General features: G+C 50.0%; 1 protein-coding gene across 4 annotated transcripts in view; it reads right to left on the bottom strand.

The window, feature by feature from the left end:
• The window catches only part of ECHDC3 (enoyl-CoA hydratase domain containing 3), a 31,453-nt gene extending 23,351 nt beyond the window's left edge, over positions 1-8,102 (bottom strand). For all 4 annotated transcript variants that reach the window (XM_043564140.1, XM_043564142.1, XM_043564141.1 and 1 more), the window contains exons 1-3: positions 7,812-8,102; positions 3,485-3,606; positions 1,981-2,078 (exon numbers count right to left, since the gene is read on the bottom strand). In XM_043564140.1, coding sequence (XP_043420075.1) covers positions 1,981-2,078; positions 3,485-3,606; positions 7,812-7,954 — 363 coding nt within the window. In that variant the 5' untranslated portion in view covers positions 7,955-8,102. The remainder of the gene's footprint in view (positions 1-1,980; positions 2,079-3,484; positions 3,607-7,811) is intronic.
• Between the last annotated feature and the right edge of the window lie 12,492 nt (positions 8,103-20,594).

Raw genomic sequence — 20,594 nt, 5'->3', positions numbered from 1 at the left:
ACTCAGTAGCACTGCCAAGGGCCCTGTGTTACTCCCCAAAAGTGAGAGGCCTTGTTCCATTGCCATTTCAGTGTGAGGATGTGATAAGGAAGAGAAGATTCTCTTCCTGGACTGGGGTTTCCACCTTCAAACTTCAACAGGAAAGACGCAGGGATAGGTGTCCGGTGAAATCTGCCAATCAGCTCCGCAGAGGGTTACTTTTGGTCTCTCAGAGCCAAGCGCTCCTTCTCATTCTCGATTTCTCCTATTCCTGATTTGGAAATAGTTAACTATCGGGTGGTACTTGTGCTCTGTAATGAACCTGCTGTAGTTTAGATGCTGAGCCAGTTCAGGAATCTCTGCCTTCCTCTCTAAAACCACGTCTTCTCATGCATGAACCAAACAGTGAAATATGTAGCTCACTCTGTCCCAATCTGTCTGTTGATTACATGTGGAGATTGAAACCTTGCCCAAGTTCACGATGTTCGTATTTACCCAGGACATTGTGATTTTCTTAGAAAAAGTGTTAATCAGTGCGCTTTCACTTGTATCTCCCTCTGTTAGGACAAGGTCCTGCTATGCACTGTGTTCTGAAAGGTAAGCTCGAGGCATCCGTGGGTTGCAAGCTTCCACGAAATCTGGCCTTTATCCTCTGAAGGAGCCCTGGTCCCCCTGTGGCCCTTTTGCCAACCTGTTTAGATCTTAGTTCGTGAAGACACCACGGCAGAGTGATAAAAGCAGGCCCTTTAGGGGGGATGGAAGGGGTCTAGTGGTTCTCTTTGATGATTTTCTGTTTTAGCGAAACACACTGGATATTAGTTGAAAAATAACTTTTAAAGCACCAAGCCTGGGCAAACACAAGAGCTCGAATGTTACATAAACACCATTGATGTGAAACAAAAGACCTAAGACTTCGCTCTGGCTCACTTCTGCCTCTCTATGAAGCCTCCAATCAATTGCTTTTCTGTCTTGTCCCTCCTTGACATGAGAAAACCATAATTGGATTTCCTTGTGGCGTTCTGGAAGGGCAGGGAAAACAAATGGTGGTCGAGAAGGTATCCCAATCACCTCTGTCTACTTCCCTGTTGCTCACCTCTGTTTTGTCTGTATAGAAGGTATCATTAAATATTTGTGGAATCATTAATGGCCAAATAAATGAACAAGTCAATGAATGCATGAAAAATTAGGTTAAGTAATCTTAGGATGGGGTTATGAAACGGTTTTGTGTCTTGCTTCTCACCTACATTTCCAGTTTCAGTTTGGCAGGAAACTTGTTTTTCCTTCTATTTCCCTCAGTGCCTTATAAGTGTTACGCACACAGTAGTGCTCAATAAATAGCCATGAAATGAACAATGTATTACTTGAAGTTGGATTCTGTATTCAATTTGTTATTATCCAGGGGCCGATTTAATATATTTACAAATCATCCCAAACTCTCTGTTCCTCTTCCTCCTCTCTGTCTGCAATTCCTCTCCTCCATATGGTTAAAGAGACGTCAACGTGAAGGAGCTAATTTTCCCACTTGGAGGAGTGGATCACAAAGGTTAGTTGGAAGAAGGGTTTGAAAAGAATCTTTAAAATCGTTATGGCTGTTCCATTTACCTATATTCCCTCTTTCCCATTAACAGGGTTGTTTTAGTTTACAAATTTTTTAAATGATACTCTCAGGTTCTTCCCCTCTAAAGATGTACATTCCCACCCTGTATCTCCTCCATAAGACATGTGTACCAGGACACACCCCATAATCCCAGAGGTGGAACCCACCAGTGCCAGGATGTATTTTACTTTCTCTGGCATATAACGAGATCAATCGCAAACCATGGTCCCTTCTTAAAAATCTAAACCAAACGGTGGCTTGGATGAAGGATTCACCAGTGACCGGTTTGCAGTGATTAGGTCTCACAGATAAAACCCCATCTGTAACTTGGAAGCCTAATTCAATCGTTCACGTAATTAACATCTCCGGGCTTGCAATGCTAACCAACCGTCCTCCTGGCTTACCTCAGAACAGGTCTGAAATACTTCGGCATGATAATCCGGGCTCTGCTCATCCGTCAGCTCCTTTAAGTCATGCCCAGAAGAAAATACCGGCCCCTCCGCTACAAATGTTTCCAGTTGAGAAAAGAAAAAGAAGACGTAAATGGCCAGCTCTGGGACTTACTTGTCTACCGGGTAACTAGCAATAGTATGGATGCTGTGGACACTCAGAGAAAGTTAATGGCTCAATTTTGATAAGAATAATTCTATTTAGCTTGAAAAGTAACCGAGTAAGGTGAGGCATCTGTTCCTAAAGGTCTCTGGAGGGACCAGCGGAAACATGTAATTCCAGCAAGGAGAAGGCTCAGGAACCAAGGCGAGTGTACGTACTCTTTCCAGATTTATCCCTCTGGTTTCACACTTTTGTTGCTGGACTCGGTCTGGCCTGAGTGTATAGACTCATATAGGCCCGTCAAATCCAGCGTGCCTCCCACGTGTCCCTGTCCTTTGTCTACAATGGCCACCCACACAGGTTCGAATCCAGGAAGGGCAGAGTGCGAGGAGAACCCCCTTATTTTTATGAGGGATCTGAGGACGTGGTTTTATTGTTACTGTTGTCATTAGCAACAATGGTGACGTGTAATCTCACTGATAAGCTGCTAACACTTTCTTATATTTTCCTTTTGCTGTGGCTGCTGGGACAGACGACATTATTCCCTTTAAACAAGTGAAAAAATTGTGTGGTTCAGAGTTTGCTGCCTTGCTGCATCCAGGTTACACCCCCATGGCTGCAGGACAATTTCCCTTCGTCGTATAAAACGTTGAAAATGTATATTCAACCACAGACAGGGAGGTAACGTTCTGAGTGTCTGCCTCCAGAAACACCGAATCTTAATTTTTAAAAAATAGTGCCTCATAGGGCATCATGTGTTTTATTTTTCTGTGGTTGCTTTAAAACACTGGCATTGCTGTTATTTATACCACTGCCATCCTCACTAGATGATCTGGCAAAAATTCTTCCTGGGAAAAGAGCAAGGAAAGAAATGAGCGAAATATAGCATGCTTTCTGGCACCACTGAAGAAGACCACAGATCTCGGTTGAAAGCTTAGTTAAGAACCCAAAAGACAAACCAACCAAGTGCCCCAAGCAGCCTGTCCTAGCCAGCTAGGTTGTCTACCGAAAGGATCAGTGATTAAACCCATCTCATCAGGTCCATGAAGAAATCCATTCTCTGACTTTGACGGGAAGACCAGCACAGCCAAGGAGGGCGGCAGTGGTGTTTTGTATCCGACAAAAAGAAAAAGGCACACATTCTCACTGCGCGGTAATCTTTGCTATAATTCCCACGGTTGACAGTGTCAGGATCAAGGCCCCCACTGCACATGAGTTTTCCATAATCAACGTTCTTGAAAGGAGCTTCAAAAACAATCACCCCGTTAAGTGAGGGAACGCCCCAGATAACCAAAGAATTTTGAGAAACCTCTTCTGGGTACTGCAGAGCACTGAGGTTGGATATCAGATAAATACCTGAGATGATAATGACTTTGAGGTCTTTGCTCTCCGCTTCGTGAAGAAGGTCACTTTGGAGAGATTTCAGCATCGCTAATGACAGCGCGTTCCTCTTCTTTGGATCACTCAAGACAATGTTCCTGGGAAGAACGTTGTAAAACTTATTGGGTCGAGCATGAGTCAGAACAAATGGGGCCCTCCGTGATCCCTTTCTAACCTGGGAGCTATTTTTAAAACGCCAGGTAAAAGAACCACGGGTGGCAATTGAGAGGCTCTGCCCTCTAGGGTTACAGCTAAGTCAAAACAAGGAGACCAGCTGAAATGTGGGCCGGGTTTTCTCCCTCCTTCCCTGGATTGGTTTCTCTTTTTCTCCACGTTCGTTCGCTGTCAGACCCGTGACTGTCGCCGCCACAGAAAGGGCAGGTTGCAACAGTTCCCAAACCACTGCCCATACTGAGAGGCGGTGAGGTTTGTGAGAAGACAGGGGTGGGCGCCAGGGGAAATTGCCACATTGTGGTGACCTTCGGCTTGTTTCTTCAAAAGAATGAGGCCGGGGAAGGAGCCCAGAATGAAAACACGGCCCCAAGTCTCCTCCCGTCCACCCCGTAGAGGAAGCAGTGCAGTTATAGCTATCGATATGCGTATGGGACAGCATTTTCCTGTTGTTTTTTGTTCCTTACAGTGGCATCCTGTAATTCTGCAAAATAATTTATGCTGAGAATGGGCAATATGTGAAGAAGAAAAGGGCAGGCGCTTGCAGCAAGAAGGCTCTTCTGCACGTGTCATCCGACAAAGAGCTGGCATGCAAAGGTCTTCTCGCTATTTTCAGGCATCCCACACGCTAATTAAAATGAGTGGTATTGTCATCTGGCTTCCCGTACACAGAAAATGTCTCATTTTTACTGTTATAAGGACGGGGCAGGGAGCCAAGCACCAGACTATTTGTCCTATATGTAAGAAGTGTTTCCCATCGGTCCCCACCTACATGTTTTCTGCCTCTCTCGTCCTTTTTTGGAATCTTATATTCCTACTGCCGTGTGTCAGCCTGGATCCTCCTGTAATAGCCTTCTGCTGCCACTGTTTTCTGGAAAACCACTTTGGTGACGGACTTTATTTCAGCGCGGTAAGAAGAACCGGTTTCTTTGGAACCCCATGCCAGCTTTGCTGCCATCTGCAGGTGCCTGTGACACTCACCCGCTCTGTTTCTCACGAACACATTCCCTCCAAAGTACCAAGGGACTTGCAGCCGATAATGCTGGTAGACTAGGACACCCACGTCTTGGGGTGTGGTAACAAGTGCTGACGAACCTTCCGGTAAAATCATGAGCGTGCTTTCTGTAGCAAAGCTAAGCGCTGCCATCCCATAGCTGACATATGCCTTAAATTAAATTCTGAGGCCTCTGGCAAAATTGTGCAGAGACGCCAGCCCCTAGATGCCCTGGCTGCGTGGCAGCATCGGTTCCTATGTGGCCCATTAACCCTTTGGCTGGCACGTCTCACGCCCTGTCAGGGTGCTCTAAACTGCTGAGTTCGCTTTTCAACCCGGTGTAACCAGGCCTCTGTTCCTGCTACTCCCCTGAAACCATTCTCACCGAGAATCTCCCAATTGCCAGAACCGAATCCAATGGCCGTTTGGCTCATGCTCTCCTTCTGGAAGCACATCTCTTTAGTGCTTCCCTAGCCCGCCCTCCACTTCTTCGAGGGGCGCCTAGCCTTCTGCTACGCCCTAACTGATCCTCAGAGCTCCCTCCCCTGCTCTCTCCTTGTTCCACGTGCTTCCGAGTCCACTTCACCATGGCCGTGGCTTCTACTGGTACCTCTGTGCCGATGAGTCCCGATCTTTGCTCTCACTCAGACCTCCCTCCTGAGCTCCAGGTCTGCACATCCAGTCCAGGGTCTCCCGGACTGAGGTACCCTTGGGCATCTTCCTCTCTCCTCCTTTCCTGATCTCAGTGCTGCTACTCGGTTGCTCAAGTCAGAAACTGATAGCCATGCTGTTGCTTCCCTATTCAACTGGTCATCAAACCTAGTTGATAATCCCTCCTAAAAATTTTACCAGTCTGAATTGTACCAATGGCTCTCTTGGGTCAAACGCGTGATGCCTTGCACCTACGGCTTCACCAACGCCGCCCCTCGAAAGAGGGAGGGAATCACTAAGAGTGAGGTCACCGCCACAGCATGTGACAAAAAGTGTAATATTTGTGTGTGCAAGGCAAGTGATGGGCCCTGCAGATGCCCCCGGCAACTGTCTAGAGACCATCACATCATTGTAAACCAACAGAAGGTCCATGAGATGAGGCATGGTCATGTTCACACACAGAGGAGACACTACAGGTACCTGCTCACTGAATTAATGACCTCAAGTAGCACTTCGATTTCTCACAGCCAATTGCACCAAATTCCTGTAAATTTTCACCTCGCCTAGTGTTTGGCTACCTTTTTTTTTTTTAAAGGGGGGCGGAGAGAGAGAGAGAGAGAGAGAGAGAGAGAGAGAGAGACTCTTAAGCAGGCTCGCACGACCTGGGGATCATGACCTGTGCCAAATTCAACAGTCAGACACTTAACCAACAGAGCCACCCAGATGCCCCTTGTCACCTCTTTTCAACCTCAGTGGCGAGTACACTGGGGTACACAGCAGAGTGGAAACAACTGGAGGCACATGGACCTTTTCCTGCCTCCTTAGCTTTCTTTCCTCCTGGCTGTGTGGCCTTGAACAGGCTGCCACCTCTCTGAAATTGTGTCCTCACTGTAGGGTGGGGACGACATAATCTGCCTCACAGGCTGTTAGGTATTAGGGGTAAGGATCGTACAGTACCTAGCCCAGTACCCGATGCCTGGCTGGTTTCACTCCATGACAGTACTACTGCTGAGAGAAACAGCTTTGAAAAGGAATGCTTAGTGTGACTTGAGTTGTTCAATCTCACCTACTTAGTGCTTAACATACTACTGCTTTAGTGCTGGATCTGGAGGTTCCTAATGTCAGGCATTTTATGATAGATTGGTTCTCCCCATTATCTCCCTTTCTGATTCATGTTTAGCTCCGGGGAACTCAGTCAGACCTTCTTTGGTCAACTGGCTGCCATGCCAGAAGTTAGGCTGCTGGTCAGGTGGAACCAGATTTGCAGAAGCAGAACCACCCTTGAAAATGGGCAGGAAGGACCCCTGCCTGGGCCCTGCCCTTTGGAGCACCCTGTTCTGGCCCTCTTCCAGCTGTGGTCCGCCAGGTGAGCAAGGAGTCAGTATGATGTGCCCGCCTGGAAATCACCACCCCCTTCCAAACCCTGCTGCAGTTATCTGAGACTCTGAAATTCTCTGGCTTTGCAGTGGGCACCCTTAAGCCCATCGGGTGGCCAAGAGCAATTATTTACAGGGGGTGACGGGATAGAGAGAATACAGGCATGCTGGGTGGGCAGAGCAGCAGGAAGGAGGGGTGGACAGGTGAGAGGGGGTAAGCAACGGGTGGGAAGAAAAGAAAAAAGCTGCCCGCCAGCTGGCTCTCCACTGCTTCAGGGGAACTCCTAGGAGCCGGAGGATTACAAATTCAAGCATGGTCTTCCAGGTCTTACAAAGATAACACTTGTCAGGGTAGGAAAAAAACATTTAGCTGTTAGTTTGATTTGTAACTTCTAACTGCTTAGCATGCTGGGTAGGCCTCTCTTTGCACCCTTGCCGTGGCCAGGCAAACATCAGGGTGAGGCCTGGATGGGGCTAGGGGCCCTTCACCTTTTACTGCTGCTACTTCATCTGGTTCCAGTTTGTGCACCGGTTTTAGGTTTGTTTAGCCAAAGGGCAGAGGTCAGTACAGTGTGTCCTTCATCCTACATATTTACCTGCCCCGCCGCGGGCACTTCTGGGGGAGGGCCAAGGAGCAGCTCCGCTAAGCCTAACCTGGCCTTGGAACTAGGTCAAGTTTGTGAGAAGCACAAAACCGTCTTTCTCAAAGGCCACCTGGCGAGCGGCCCACCCCGCGCCTAAAGTCCAACGAAGACTGGGCTCCGTTGCCATGGCGGTTTAGGGAGTTTGAGCGCTAGGACCTTTGGAGGCTGTCGCACTTGAAATTCTCCGGTGTCCTGCAGGGTCCCAAATGCTGCCGTGCCCAGGCAAGGGACTTCAGGAAACACCGTGTCCGCGGGCTCCTTCGGGACCGCCGGCCAGATGTAGCCGTAACGGAGAAACTGCGGTCCCTAGCGGGCGGAGCTGACCCCAGGCCGAGCCCTCGTTGGCCTCCGTGTGGGGTGACTGCCCACGCCAGTGTCCCTGCCGCCCACCCCCACCTGGGAACCGCCCCGCTCGGCCGGCGGGCCAGTCCGGGAGGGCTTGGGCGCCCGGTGGCCCCGCCGCTGACCTGATGCCTTCCCGCTGCCGCGCGCTGGTGGGTCGCGGCCCGGGCCCCCTGCTGCAGAAGCCGGCGGAGAGCGGGGCCCACGGGTTGCGCCGGAGCCAGCCGAGGCCCTTTGTCCCGAAGGCCCGCAAGCCGAGGGCGGCCATGGCAGCCAGAAATACACCCCGGAGGGCCGGACGCCCTGAGAGCCGCTGTGCGAGCCGCCGGACCGCGGCGCCTCGACCGCCCCCAGCCGCGGGCAAAACTGGATCGGACCCTCAGGCCTGGGCCCAGATCTGCCTCCTCTCGCAGGCCCGCCCCGCCCCTCCACCACCGACCCCGCCCCGCCCCGCCCCGCCCCTCCACCACCGACCCCGCCCCGCCCCGCCCCTCCACCACCGACCCCGCCCCGCCCCTCCACCACCGACCCCGCCCCGCCCCTCCACCATCGACCCCGCCCCTCCGCCGCAGCCCCGCCCCCGCCGTCCCCGCCCCGCCCCTCCACCACCTACCCCGTCCCCCGCCACAGCCCCGCCCCCGCCCCCGCCCCTGCGCCGTCGCCCCGCCCCTCCACCACCGGCTCCTCCCCGCCGCCTCCGCCCCGCCCCCGCCGCCACCGTTTCCCGCTCCCTCCTCCCCTCCGCCGACGGGCCGAGCAGTGGAGTCTGAGGTGTAGTGCGCTAACCCTACGGGCGGATTCAGCGGATTGTTTGTTTTAGCAAGGCCAGATAAAGAGTTCAGGGGAAGCAAGGAGAGGGTTGGCTTGTTCCCTTCTGCACCGACACCAATGTGTTGGTTTGCCTAGATTAGAAAAATGAGTGTCAACAGGTGGCGAGTGGTACGAGCTACGGACGCCACTTTGTTACTTCCCCCCGCCCACTGCAAACCCGCTGGGCCACAACCTGAGGTGTATTCCACACAGGCACTGACTTTTGAAGGACTTTGTGTCCTCTCCTCAAAAACCTTACATTTGTCTCTTGGGATTTTCCAATGCACCCGGGAGGGAAAGGGAAATCCTCCTCAGGGTCTAAATGACTGGCACTAGAGGAAACAGCTTATCCTGTCGCCGAAAGCTTTAGTATAATGAGAATATCCTCACTGTCATTTGTTAGCTAAATTCTCAAAGTCTGGAGGGTTTTCTTTTTTAATTTTTTAAGTTTATTTATTTTTGAGAGAGAGAGAGAGAGTATGCCTACAAGAGCAGGGGAGGGGCAGAGAGAGAGAATCCCAAGCAGGCTCTGGGATGCGGGGCTTGTACCCACCCACCCACCGCTGCCAGGTATGACCTGAGCTGAAATCAAGGGCTGTCTGAGCTACCCACGCACCCCGCAAGGTCTGGAGGTTTTAAGAAATGTTCTCACACACTTTATTTTTATTGACTACATGCTCATTCTCAGCAGTAGGTACCCTCTGCAGGGATTGCTCTGGTCTTAGGACACAACCTTCTGTCTTCCATTATTGTTCAGTTCCAAGTATTTTAGTCAACCAAATCATCTTTTCAAAATACGTCTGATCATGCCGCTTCCCTGCATCCTGCTGCAACATGGGCCCCTGCTCCTTCAGCCTGTCTCGTGCTGTTCTCCGCGCTCCAGGCACACAACAGATCAAAGTCTGGAGATTTGCAGGACACACGGGAGAAATGGTCTTAGCCTCGAGGATCTTACAGTTTCTAGGGGAGACACCGTGCTCGGGACCATCCACACCCTTTGCAGCGGAAAGTTTTGCAAGAATAACAATTATACGAGGCATATTTAAATGAGGCCCTGGAGACCGTACGGTGGCTTCAACTAGACACACACTGGGTTTACCTCTCAGCCTCATAATTGCACAGGACTCTTACGTGCAGAACAATATTCTGAAGTATCAGTTGAGATTTCCAGTACGCCCACTCACCCCATTTCCTTGGTCCTTGATCCACTGAGGCAGCTGGCGTATTCCTCATTCATTGTCTCGAAGGAAGAGGGGGCCTGGCAGAACTCAAGAGACAAACAGGGAGCAATTTTTGGCTCCGGCATCATAAAAGGCCAGCACTTGGGGGTGGAAAGAACACCACATTGGCCTGATAGATTTGGGAGGGTGGTGCTGGTGAGTAAGATAAGGCCGCTAGCCCTAGCCCGAGGCTGGATTAGATCACAGGTCTTGTAAGCAAAGCCAGAAGAGGCAACTATTGTGGAATTTGGGGATGGGGTTGGGTTGGGCGGAGGCCTCCTGGAGAAGAAGTGGGAATGGCCGGAAGCCCCAGCAGGGGCAGAGGTGGGCTTGCTCTATTTCCCTGGTAGAACCACCCCCCCCCCCACCCCGGGGAGTCCTGAGATTCCATGTGGCACTGAATGTCTGGGCAGATGGGCCTGAACAACTCACGGAATTTCCCACGTCCCACTTTGATGCTGTGACAACAGATGGGTCCCTGCCCTCGGAGAAAGGCTCAGAAACAGCTGACAGAGGTCTGGACCCCAGGAGGCCCTGAGTGGGGGATGGAGGGTGGTCAGGAAGCGGGACTGCCAAGTTGAAGGTGGGAATGAGGACATCTCAGATGGATGCCCTACCTGTACCCTTCAGGTAGGCTAGGGTAGGCCCAGGTTAATAAAACCAGCAGCAAGGAAAACGAGTCTAAGTGGCTCAAACCACAAAGATTCATTTCTCACTCACACTACAGGACCAAGGAAGATCAGGTGAAAGCTCGGTGCTGGGTCAGCACTGTCCTCACCCCAGGATCTCCTGGAGCAGTCTTTATGGGGAAAGTTGCCAGTTTCTGTGGCGGGAGGTAGGGGGGGCGGTGTATAGAGAGAAGCATGAACTGGCACTTCAGACGTCCTTCTGGAAATGACACTTGCTCTCGTGTTTCATTTGCCAAAGCAAGTCACATAGACACCCTTAACTTAAGGGGAAAAGAAAGGAGCTGGAATCTTCTCCAGCACCAGCTGCCTAATGACTGCCCAAGCGCAGAGCTTTGGTGTTATAAACTAACTTATGCATGGGGCACCTGGGTGGCTCAGTTGGTTAAGTGTCTGACTTTAGCTCCGGTCACGATCTCACAGTTCGTGAGTTTGAACCCTGCATCGGGCTCTGTGCTGACAGCTCAGAGCCTGGAGCCTGCTTCAGATTCTGTGTCTCCCTCTCTCTGCCCCTCCCCCACTTGCATTCTGTCTCTCTGAAAAATTAATAAACGTTAAGAAAAACAACCTAACTTATGCTTATTATTCAGGGATTCATGATAGAATTTCAAATAGGCTTAGATTAGATTTCTGCCCTCAAGGCAGAATGGAGGTTTGAAATAGAAATTAAGCTCTGATATAAAGTGAAGTTAAATTTCTAGAACACTGAGTTTGTGCCCTGGGGTTCGTACCTATCACCTTAGTCATGCCAAGTCCTGGAGAAAAGGCAGAGCAATGCTATCTGAGGCTGTGGGTCACGCAGGATCAAAAAGCCAGCTCAGAATGGTCACCACCACAAACCATATTCCACCCCTGGAGGACATTTCTCATCTTCTTCCTGAGGTTGGTTTTGCTGGCAGGATGGGAGGTTTGGTTGGGAGACAAAGAGATGGCTGTATCCGAACACAGGAGTTGGAATAGAGGAAGCAATCTGGAGTTTAGGGTTCTGAGAAAAAGAAGGAACTGGGAAGGCACCCAGAGCCTAAGAGTCACAGCTGCAAATGGAAGTTTCCAGAGCCGACGTCCGCTCTTCTAGATTTTACTAAATAATAATAGTGGCTCTTCGAGAAGCCTCCCACTTGGTGCCTATGCCTACCCTTGTTGCTCTCCTTCTACCGTCTCAGCATAACTTGTGAGGGCAGGTATCACCATCCCAGGTCAGAGGGGTTTCGCCGGCCGCACTCGCACCCAGTGCAGTGGTTGCAAAGTTGGGGCTGGACGCTGGAGGTCACCTGAAGGGTGGTGCTGCTCATCTAAATTCCTCTGCCTGGTCTCCCATCCTTTCCACGTCTCCTTCCCCCTGCCCCCCCCCCCCCATTTCCTGCAGCCCCGCAGCCCCAGGTTGAGAGTGGCGAGGCACTCCCAGGGAAGGGGAGATGAACGGCCATCGCATTATCCAAGTGGGACTCGAACGGTTGCCGAACCGCTCACCCGTCCTTAAGCAGCGCGAGCGTCTTTTGGCTCAGGCTGTTTCTCCAGGCCTCCTCTGCCTCTCATTAATTTTGGTAGGGCCTGCTTGTCTTTCTTCTCTCTTGTTCGGCGCCCTTCTAATCTATTTTCCACACGGGACTTCTCCCTGACACGATTTGATTTCCAGGTTGCTAGCAGAGAGAGCTCTGGCTTTGATTTGTGTGCTCCTTCTCCGCGCCACATGTCTTTGCCGCACAGATGTGTCTTTGCTACCTTTTCACATTTCCTTTAAAGGCCCGCAGATGCTTGGCAGAACGCTGCAGAAATAACGCAGAATAAAAGACAGTTCTAGGGAGCCTGGTGTCTCAGACTTGATGTCGGAATGAAGGAAGATTTAGAACTCCTCCGGGTGCAGAGAAAGAAAAGTGAAGGGCAGATTTTCTGCTGCTTATGGAGTGGTTTTTGAACTTCTTCTTTTTATTGATTTCAGGCCCTTCTATGGCAGGCATGTAATGACACAGTTCAGAGGTATGATGCGAGAGCGGGGCTGAGTTTCAGTGAAGGTCCCTTTGGCATCCGGCTGATTCCCCAGGCCCAGCTGCCTCGCCCCCCAATTCTCCACACACCTGCACCCCTGCAGAAGCCACAGGGGGCCCAGTCCCCCACAAACCAGAAATGTCTCAGACTTCCCTTGTTTCACACAGCTACAGATGCTTTCCAAAACGCCTCAGTTTTTATTATTTTGTATTTCATTTAAAATCCACCGGTCATTATCCTAATGCCTTTTGCAAACCTGAAACTTCTTTGCGAAAAACCCAGACAAGTTGGGTGAGAATTAATTTAGAAACTAAATAGGAGGTGAGGAGGAGTGCGTGGATGAAATTAAGTTCCTTTTATCCCCACTCAGCACAAATTCTTGAGTTTGCTCACGTGCCTTAAACCAGACGAGCTCAGTAACTTCCAGTGAGGGATATGGAAGCTTGGGGTGGATTGCTGGAGACGTGTATGTTTCATGGCCTCCGGGCTAGAGGCAACATTTTGAATGAGCTTGCTAAGTTGAAGGATCCTGGAAGCACATAAATAGCACCTTTCTGGAGGGCACAAGGTCATTTGGGAGAGGAATGTTCAACATTGGATTCATTAAATGGTGCCAGAGAATGACAGCCATGTGGAGACCGAACCATCGCTAGAGAGAACCCTTGGTTCCTGTCTTCTGCACCTCCTGCCGTTCATTATGTTTCAGTATTTTTTTTAAGTTTATTTACTTATTTTTGAGAGAGAGAAGGGAGGGGCAGAGAGAGGGGGGGGGAGAGAGGATCCCAAGCAGGCTCTGCACTGTCAGGGCAGAGCCTGACTCGGGGCTCGAACTCAAGAACTCAGAGAGCCGAAATCAAGAGTCAGAAGCTCAACCGACTGCACCACCCAGCCGCCCTTATGTTTCAGTTCTTTAAGAGGAAAGGAAAGGCAGTGGACATCCTGGCATTAAACAGGGTAACCTCCAGCCAAAGGGAACACGGCACTGTGTGGAGTGATCTATGGTTTGAATATTCCAGATAGCCCCAGCAGAGAGTCAGGGCGGTGGTGAGGGGGATCAGGGAGGAGGAGGGGGTTTGCTTGGCTGGAAGAAGAGGGATGATTTCCTACCTGGTTGCTGGAAGGGAGGGATGGGGCAGGTTCTGCTTTTTGGTAGTTACTAGATTACTAGTTTGATGATGTTTGGCAAATCACCACGGAGCCTGCGTCCTCATCTGTAAAACGGGGAAACAAAATTTTCATCCTTTTCAAAGAATATTCGTTGAGCTTATTGTGTGCCAGGTATTGATCTGGGCTCCAGGGAGAGGGCAGTGAACAAATCTAAGTCCTTACTCCTAGAGGGCTTGAATTCCAGTGCAGGCGAGCAGAAGATAAGCAGATTAGTGGGTAGCGTGGCAGGTGGTGATGAATGCCATGAGGCAAGATAAAGCAGGGTGAAGGCAGAGAGAGGGGGTGCTAGTTCATTATAAGGGGGTGTGTATGTCAGGGGGCATTTGACAAGATGATGTTGGAGCAGAGACCCCAGAAGGAAGTGAGGGAGTGAGTTATGCAGGTGTCAAAAAGGGAGACAAGCTTAGAGGCTGGGGGCAGGGGCAGGGGTGCTTGGAGGGAAGAAGAGGCAGAGGTGGGACCTCTGGCGGGACCAGGTCGTAGTGGCCTTTGATTTAGGTGGCAGTGAACCCTTGGCTTTCTCACTCTGAGCAAGGTGGAAAGCCACAGGCTGGAAGGAAATGGCGCTAATCCACACAGGAAGTGATGGTCCTGGACAGGGCCGGTGGTGGGGAAAGTGAGCAGTAGCGTCTGGATGTATTTTGAAGGTGGAGTGGACAGGATTTGCTGACGCGTCAGTGTGGGTGTGAGAGAAAGAGAGACGTCAGGGACGACTGAGTGTTTTGCCCTGGACAACTCATCTTATGCCAAAAGCTGCCATGAGTGTCCCACAACATGAAAAGTGGTGTGGAGGGGCGCCTGGGTGGCGCAGTCGGTTAAGCGTCCGACTTCAGCCAGGTCACGATCTCGCGGTCCGTGAGTTCGAGCCCCGCATCAGGCTCTGGGCTGATGGCTCAGAGGCTGGAGCCTGTTTCCGATTCTGTGTCTTCCTCTCTCTCTGCCCCTCACCCGTTCATGCTCTGTCTCTCTCTGTCCCAAAAATAAACGTTGAAAAAAAAAAAAGAAAAGTGGTGTGGAGTATTGTCGATGAGCCTGGACTCAGAGCCACACGGCCTGGGTTCAGATCCTGGCTTCGCCACTACTTGCTAGGTGACCTGGAGCATTTTACTGAACCTCTGTGCCTCAGTGTCTCCGCCTGCAACCCGGTGCTGACAATACCCCCTGCCTCACCCGGGAGTGAATACAGGTAAAATGTTTGGACCGGTGTCAGGCACATGGCAAGCTCTATATTAAATGTGTGCTATTTTTATGTGAAGTGATACGTATGTCATGGGTTTATGTACATGTAGATGTAGTATGAGCTTGGGAAACTCAGTAGATGGTTAGCTGCTATTGCTTTTATGTAACAACGTAATACAATTTCACAATAGGTGGGAATTATTTTAGGCAACTTCCACTAGTATTTCTTGGCTGCAGGTGCCTTTAAATGGTCTCTCTCTGAGCCCCTGACGCTCCCCACAGTGATGCCCTCACAGTCCTTCCACTGCGCCCTCCCAACCCCCAAACGGGTATTTTCTCTCCTAGTCCCCAAGGGAAACTTAGCTGGGTCAGAAGTTAGAGAACCACAGTCCTTTAAACCACCACTTCTGCCTCATCTGTCACCGCTTCTTGGATACCTCCACTGGGTGTCATCCTTGCCCCCAAGTTGGGAGGCCGGTTCAAACTCATCCTCTGCCCCCATCCGACCCCACTTCTTCCTTTTGTTCCTGCGCAGACTCAAAGCTTTCACATCTCCTTGAAGGCCTTTCGTACCCTGCTCTCCCCCTAGGCCGGGGCTTCCTCACCCTGGAAGTTTGGGTGAGGTTTTCCCAAACCACACACTGACCATCCTCCCTCTCATGCCTCACTCCTATTCCCCAGTAAGACAACCGTGATGGCCTCCCTGCCTCTTGCCTTTCCACTCGACATCCATCCTGGGGCCAGATCAGCCTTCCGGGAGCCCTGCTCCCCATCCCCATTGACAGCCGCTTGGACACAGCCAACACACGGGCAACTGCAGAAGCCTTACAGCTGCCTCCCCAGAGCCGACCACACCCCCCTTCTGGTGCGTTCTGCGCACTGTACCAGAGTGATGTTTATAAATGCAGATGTGCTTGAGTCCTCCTCAGCTGTCCATGGCACTTAAAATCCAGGCTCATTGCCATGACTCACAAGGTCAGCACAGACTAACGCCCATTTTCCTCGGCCACCTGAGGCCACCCTCCTCATATGCCATGACCCTCCACTCACATCAGCCTGTTCCCGGTCTCCCGAGCTCAGCAGACTCCTTACTTCTTCAGGGCCTTTACGTGAGTCTGGAAGGTTCATTTCCCGAGTCTTCACCTGGCCGGCACCTGAACATCCTTCATGTCTCAGTTCTAATGTCATTGTCCCAAAGAGGACTCCTCGGACACCCAATCTCAGTCAAGTCCCCAGCCCCTCATTATTCTCTAATAAGGGCTTGTTCTTCTTTATCTGCCTTATCATGATCTTGACTCAGGGGTGTCTTGTGGGAATGCTCCTGGTCACCTGTCTGCTCTAAGCTCTGTGAGAGCAGAGCCCATGTGTGCTTTTATCACCTCTGGGTACCGAACGCCTCGTGCCTGGCGCAGATAGGCACACTAATATTTGTTGAATGAGACCACCGGATAAATCAAAGAATAACTGAGCATCTCTCCTCTGCTCAAAAACCTTCTCTGGCTCCCACTACACCACCCAGAGAAGCCCAAGTTGGTTTAGTCCTAATTCACATCATTACCCTTCGTGAGTCCATACGCCAGGAACAGAAAACTCCTTGCTATAATCTTCCACGGGTCCTGCACGTTTCTGCCTTGGGGGCTTTATTTCGCCACCCCTTAAAATATTTCATGAGTGAACGAATGAATGACTGGCCCCAAATCATACCCAGTCTTCAAGGGTATCGAATGTCACATCTGCCGTGAAGCCTTTCAGACACCCCCCGCTGGAATGAAGTTTTCCTTCTTCCAGCCCTCCCCGGCACTTTCTCTGTGGCCATTAAAGAAATTGGTCCCATTGCACCTCTCCTTTCGGGTTCTTTCTGCGTGTCTGATTTTCTACTACACGGTGAGTTTCTTGAGGGCAAGGTGCATGTTCTAATCATTTTTGCACCTGCCACCATCATGCTTCGCCTGTGGCAGGGCCTCAGTGTAAGTGAAGACAAAAAATTATGGATTATTGAGTCAAAGGAGAATGATTTTCCTAGGGTAGTTTTTCTAAGGTAGATTCTTCTACAGGTAGTTCCCTATGGAGACACGTGGGGGTGCCCTAGCCAAGCAAAACTATATGCTGCTCAAGACAGATTCATTTCTAAATTATTTTAAAGATAATGGGGCTTCTTTTGAATTTTGTCTCACGGGTCATATTGATCAGCTGTGGAGGACAGGAAGGAAAGGTAACGGACAACTTAGTGGGCCAAGTAAGAGTTAGTAAATCAAATCCAAAGACCACATCTGGTCAGAGAGACAAGGCAGGACACATCTGCTTTCTCTGAGTGAAGGGTCCTATGATCACAGACTATGGATATAACATTGTATGGTTGTCCTCCAAATAAGGAATGGCTGAGGGTTGTGCTGTGTCCCCTCAAAATAGATAAGTTGAAGCCCTAACCCCAAAGTGTGGTGGTATTTGGAGACTTTGGGAGATACTAGGTTTAAATGTTTTTTTTTTAATGTTTGTTTGTTTATTTTTAAGAGAGAGAGACAGAGACAGAGACAGAGCAAGAACAGGGGAGGGGCAGAGGGAGAGGGAGACACAGAATCCGAAGCAGGCTCCAGGCTCTGAGCTGTCAGCACAGAGCCCAACTCAGAGCTAGAACTCACGAATGGCGAGATCATGACCTGAGCTGAAGTCGGAGGCTTAACCGACTGAACCCCCCCAGGCGCCCCAGGAGATACTAGGTTTAGATGAGGCATGTTGGAATTAGTGTCCTTACAAGAAGAAGAGAGACCAACACCTGGTCTGTGCCATGTGCAATACAGTGAGAAGGTGGCCATCTGCAAACTGGAGGGGGGTGGGAAACTCTCACCAAGAGCCTGGCCCTGCTGGCACCCTGGTCTCCAACTTCCAGCTTCCAGACCGTGAGAAATGTATCTCTGTGGTTGAAGCCATCCAGTCTGGGGCGGGTCGTTATGACAACCCGAGCAGGTTATCAGAGGCCGCGTGCAGAAGGGGCTGACTTCCATGCCCTTTGCCTTTTCAACCAAGAGGTTGGTATTTAGGTAAGGAAATGCTGAGCGGCGTCTGCGTGGCTCAGGTGTTAAGCATCGGACTGTTGATTTCGGCTCAGGTCATTATCTCATGGTTTGTGAGTTTGAGCCTAGCGACGGGCTGATATCGTGGAGTCTGCTTGGGATTCTCTCTCCCTTTCTCTCTGTTCCCACCCCCTCTAAAATAAAAAATAAAAAATTTTAGAAAAATATGTATATCCTGGGGCACCTGGGTGGTTCAGTCGGTTAAGCATCAGACTCTTGATTTCAGCTCAGGTCATGACCTCACAGTTTGTGAGTTCGAGCCCCATGTTGGGCTCTGTGCAGACAGCACAGAGTCTGCTGGGGATTCTCTCTCTCTCACTCTCCCTCTGCCCCTCCCCTGCTCATGCTCTCTCTCTCTCAAAATAAATAAATAATCTTAAAAAAAAAGGAAATAAAGGGGCGCCTGGGTGGCGCAGTCGGTTAAGCTTCCGACTTCAGCCAGGTCACGATCTCGCGGTCCCTGAGTTCGAGCCCCGCGTCGGGCTCTGGGCTGATGGCTCGGAGCCTGGAGCCTGTTTCCGATTCTGTGTCTCCCTCTCTCTCTGCCCCTCCCCCGTTCATGCTCTGTCTCTCTCTGTCCCCAAAATAAATAAAACGTTGAAAAAAAAAATTAAAAAAAAAAAAAAAGGAAATAAAGAGAAAATGCTGAAACATTTGTTAGGAACAGACAACAGGCTTTCAATCCCCTATCAGAGCCTCTGATTTTGTTCCCTTACTGTATATGTGATGCTTTGAAGACCTATTTTCCATGTCATAAAGAAGGACCAGTCTTCTCTTCTTTCATAACAGTAGGTCAGTGGCCGATCGCTTTTGTTAGATTGTTTGGACCAGACTTTTATTTCCATTTTTGAATGTAATCTTTTTCATTCTTAGTGTCAGAATGTTATATTGGAAATAGGTGGTGGGAGCTCCGTCACCCAGGCTAATTGGCTCCCCACTCTCACTGTTGGTCTAAATGTGCAAAGCATTAAGTATGCAGTTGACCCTTGAACGATGCGAGTTTGAATTGTGTGGCCCCACTTGAATGTGGATTTTTTATAGCACCGGACTGTAAATAAATGTATTTTCTCTTCCTTATGATTTTCTTAATACCGTTTTCTCTTCTCTAGCTTACTTTACTGTGAGAATACAGTAGGTAATACACATAGCATACAAAATATGTCCATGAACCGTTTATGGTATTGGTAAGTCTTCCGGTCAACAGTGGGCTATTAGTAGCAAAGTTTTGGGGGGAGTCAAAAGTAGTAGGTGGATTTTTGACTGCACAATGCCTCGGTGCCCCTAACTTCTATCCTGTAGGAAGGTCAACCATAATTAATCCAGGAATGTCAGTTCAATAGCACCTCACTGCTACCTGGGCCACTTTGTCATGCCTGGATTTACAAGTGTCAAGCTATTGTCTTCCTGATTTCTCATCACTATCCTCTACTGTAAGACCTTTACATTTTTGGGGCACCTAATGGCTCAGTCGATTAAGCGTCTGACTTTGGCTCAGGTCATGATCTATCTCATGGTCCGTGAATTTGAGCCCTGCATCGGGCTCTGTGCTGACAGCTCAGAGCCTGGAGCCCGTTTCAGATTCTGTGTCTCCCTCTCTCTGACCCTCCCCCGTTCATGCTCTGTCTCTCTCTGTCTCAACAATAAATAAACGTTAAAAAAATAAAAAAAAAAGACCTTTACATTTTTATTATTTAAAAAAAAATTTTTTTAACGTTTATTCATTTTTAAAAGAGACAGAAAGCAAGCAGGGGAGGGGCAGAGAGAGAGGGAGACACAGAATCTGAAGCAGGTTCCAGGCTCTGAGCTGTCAGCACAGAGCCCGATACGGGGCTCAAACCCATGGACCGTGAGATCATAACCTGAGCCAAAGTTGAATGCTTAACTGACTGAGCCATCCCAGCGCCCAAGACCTTTACATTTTAAAATTTACATGTTTATTTATTTAGATAAACTGAATTGACTAAGCTGAAAACATTGACAGAATTCAGAGGTATGTAGTGAACAGAAGTCTCAGGTGCAAGGGTGCCTGGGTGGCTCAGTCGGTTGAACGTCTGACTCTTGATTTCAGCTCAGGTCATGATCCCAGGGTTGTGGGATCAAGCCCCAGGTCAGGCTCTGTGCTGGGCATGGAGCCTGCTTACGATTCTCTCTCTCTTCCTCTGCTCCTCCCCAGCTCGTGTTCTCTTAAGAAAAAAAAAAAAAGTCTCAGGTGGAATTTAAAGCGTTTACAAGCCGAAACAGAAACCTCTCCTTTCCTGTCCTTCATTCTTCCTCCTTCCCTCCCTCCACCCACACACATGCTTCATGCTACTGAGTGCATATCTGTGTGCGTGGGGGTGTCTGTGTGGAATTGTGCGTGTACATACATTAAGGATAGGGCTGAGTTTCACATCTGGGTCAACATGATGTAGCCATGAAAGCACGTGTCTTCTCCCTCACCTCCTACTTGGAAACTGCAGGGATCTCGGGGAAGGCTTCGAACATTCACAATCCACAGAATTCACGAGGAGGCACCAAACCAATTATATCTGCATCCTGAGAAGTAGAGAAGTCCCAGTGGAACGTCTAAGTTACACATTTTTCCTTAATGTGTATATTCTAGGGGCACCTGCATGGCTCAGGTGGTTAAGCATCCGACTCTTGATTTCAGCTCAGGTCATGATCTCACGGTTTGTGAGATGGAGCCCCCCTTATCAGACTCTGTCTGATAGGGCAGAGCCTGATAGGGCGGAGCTGATAGGGCGGAACCTGCTTGGGATTCTCTCTCCCTTTTTCTCTGTTTCCCACCC

The sequence above is a fragment of the Prionailurus bengalensis genome, chromosome B4 (genome assembly GCF_016509475.1).
Source record: "Prionailurus bengalensis isolate Pbe53 chromosome B4, Fcat_Pben_1.1_paternal_pri, whole genome shotgun sequence".
In the NCBI taxonomy this organism is placed as follows: domain Eukaryota; kingdom Metazoa; phylum Chordata; class Mammalia; order Carnivora; family Felidae; genus Prionailurus; species Prionailurus bengalensis.
Note: the sequence above shows the minus strand (reverse complement) of the source record. Positions and strands in the feature narration are given on the sequence as shown.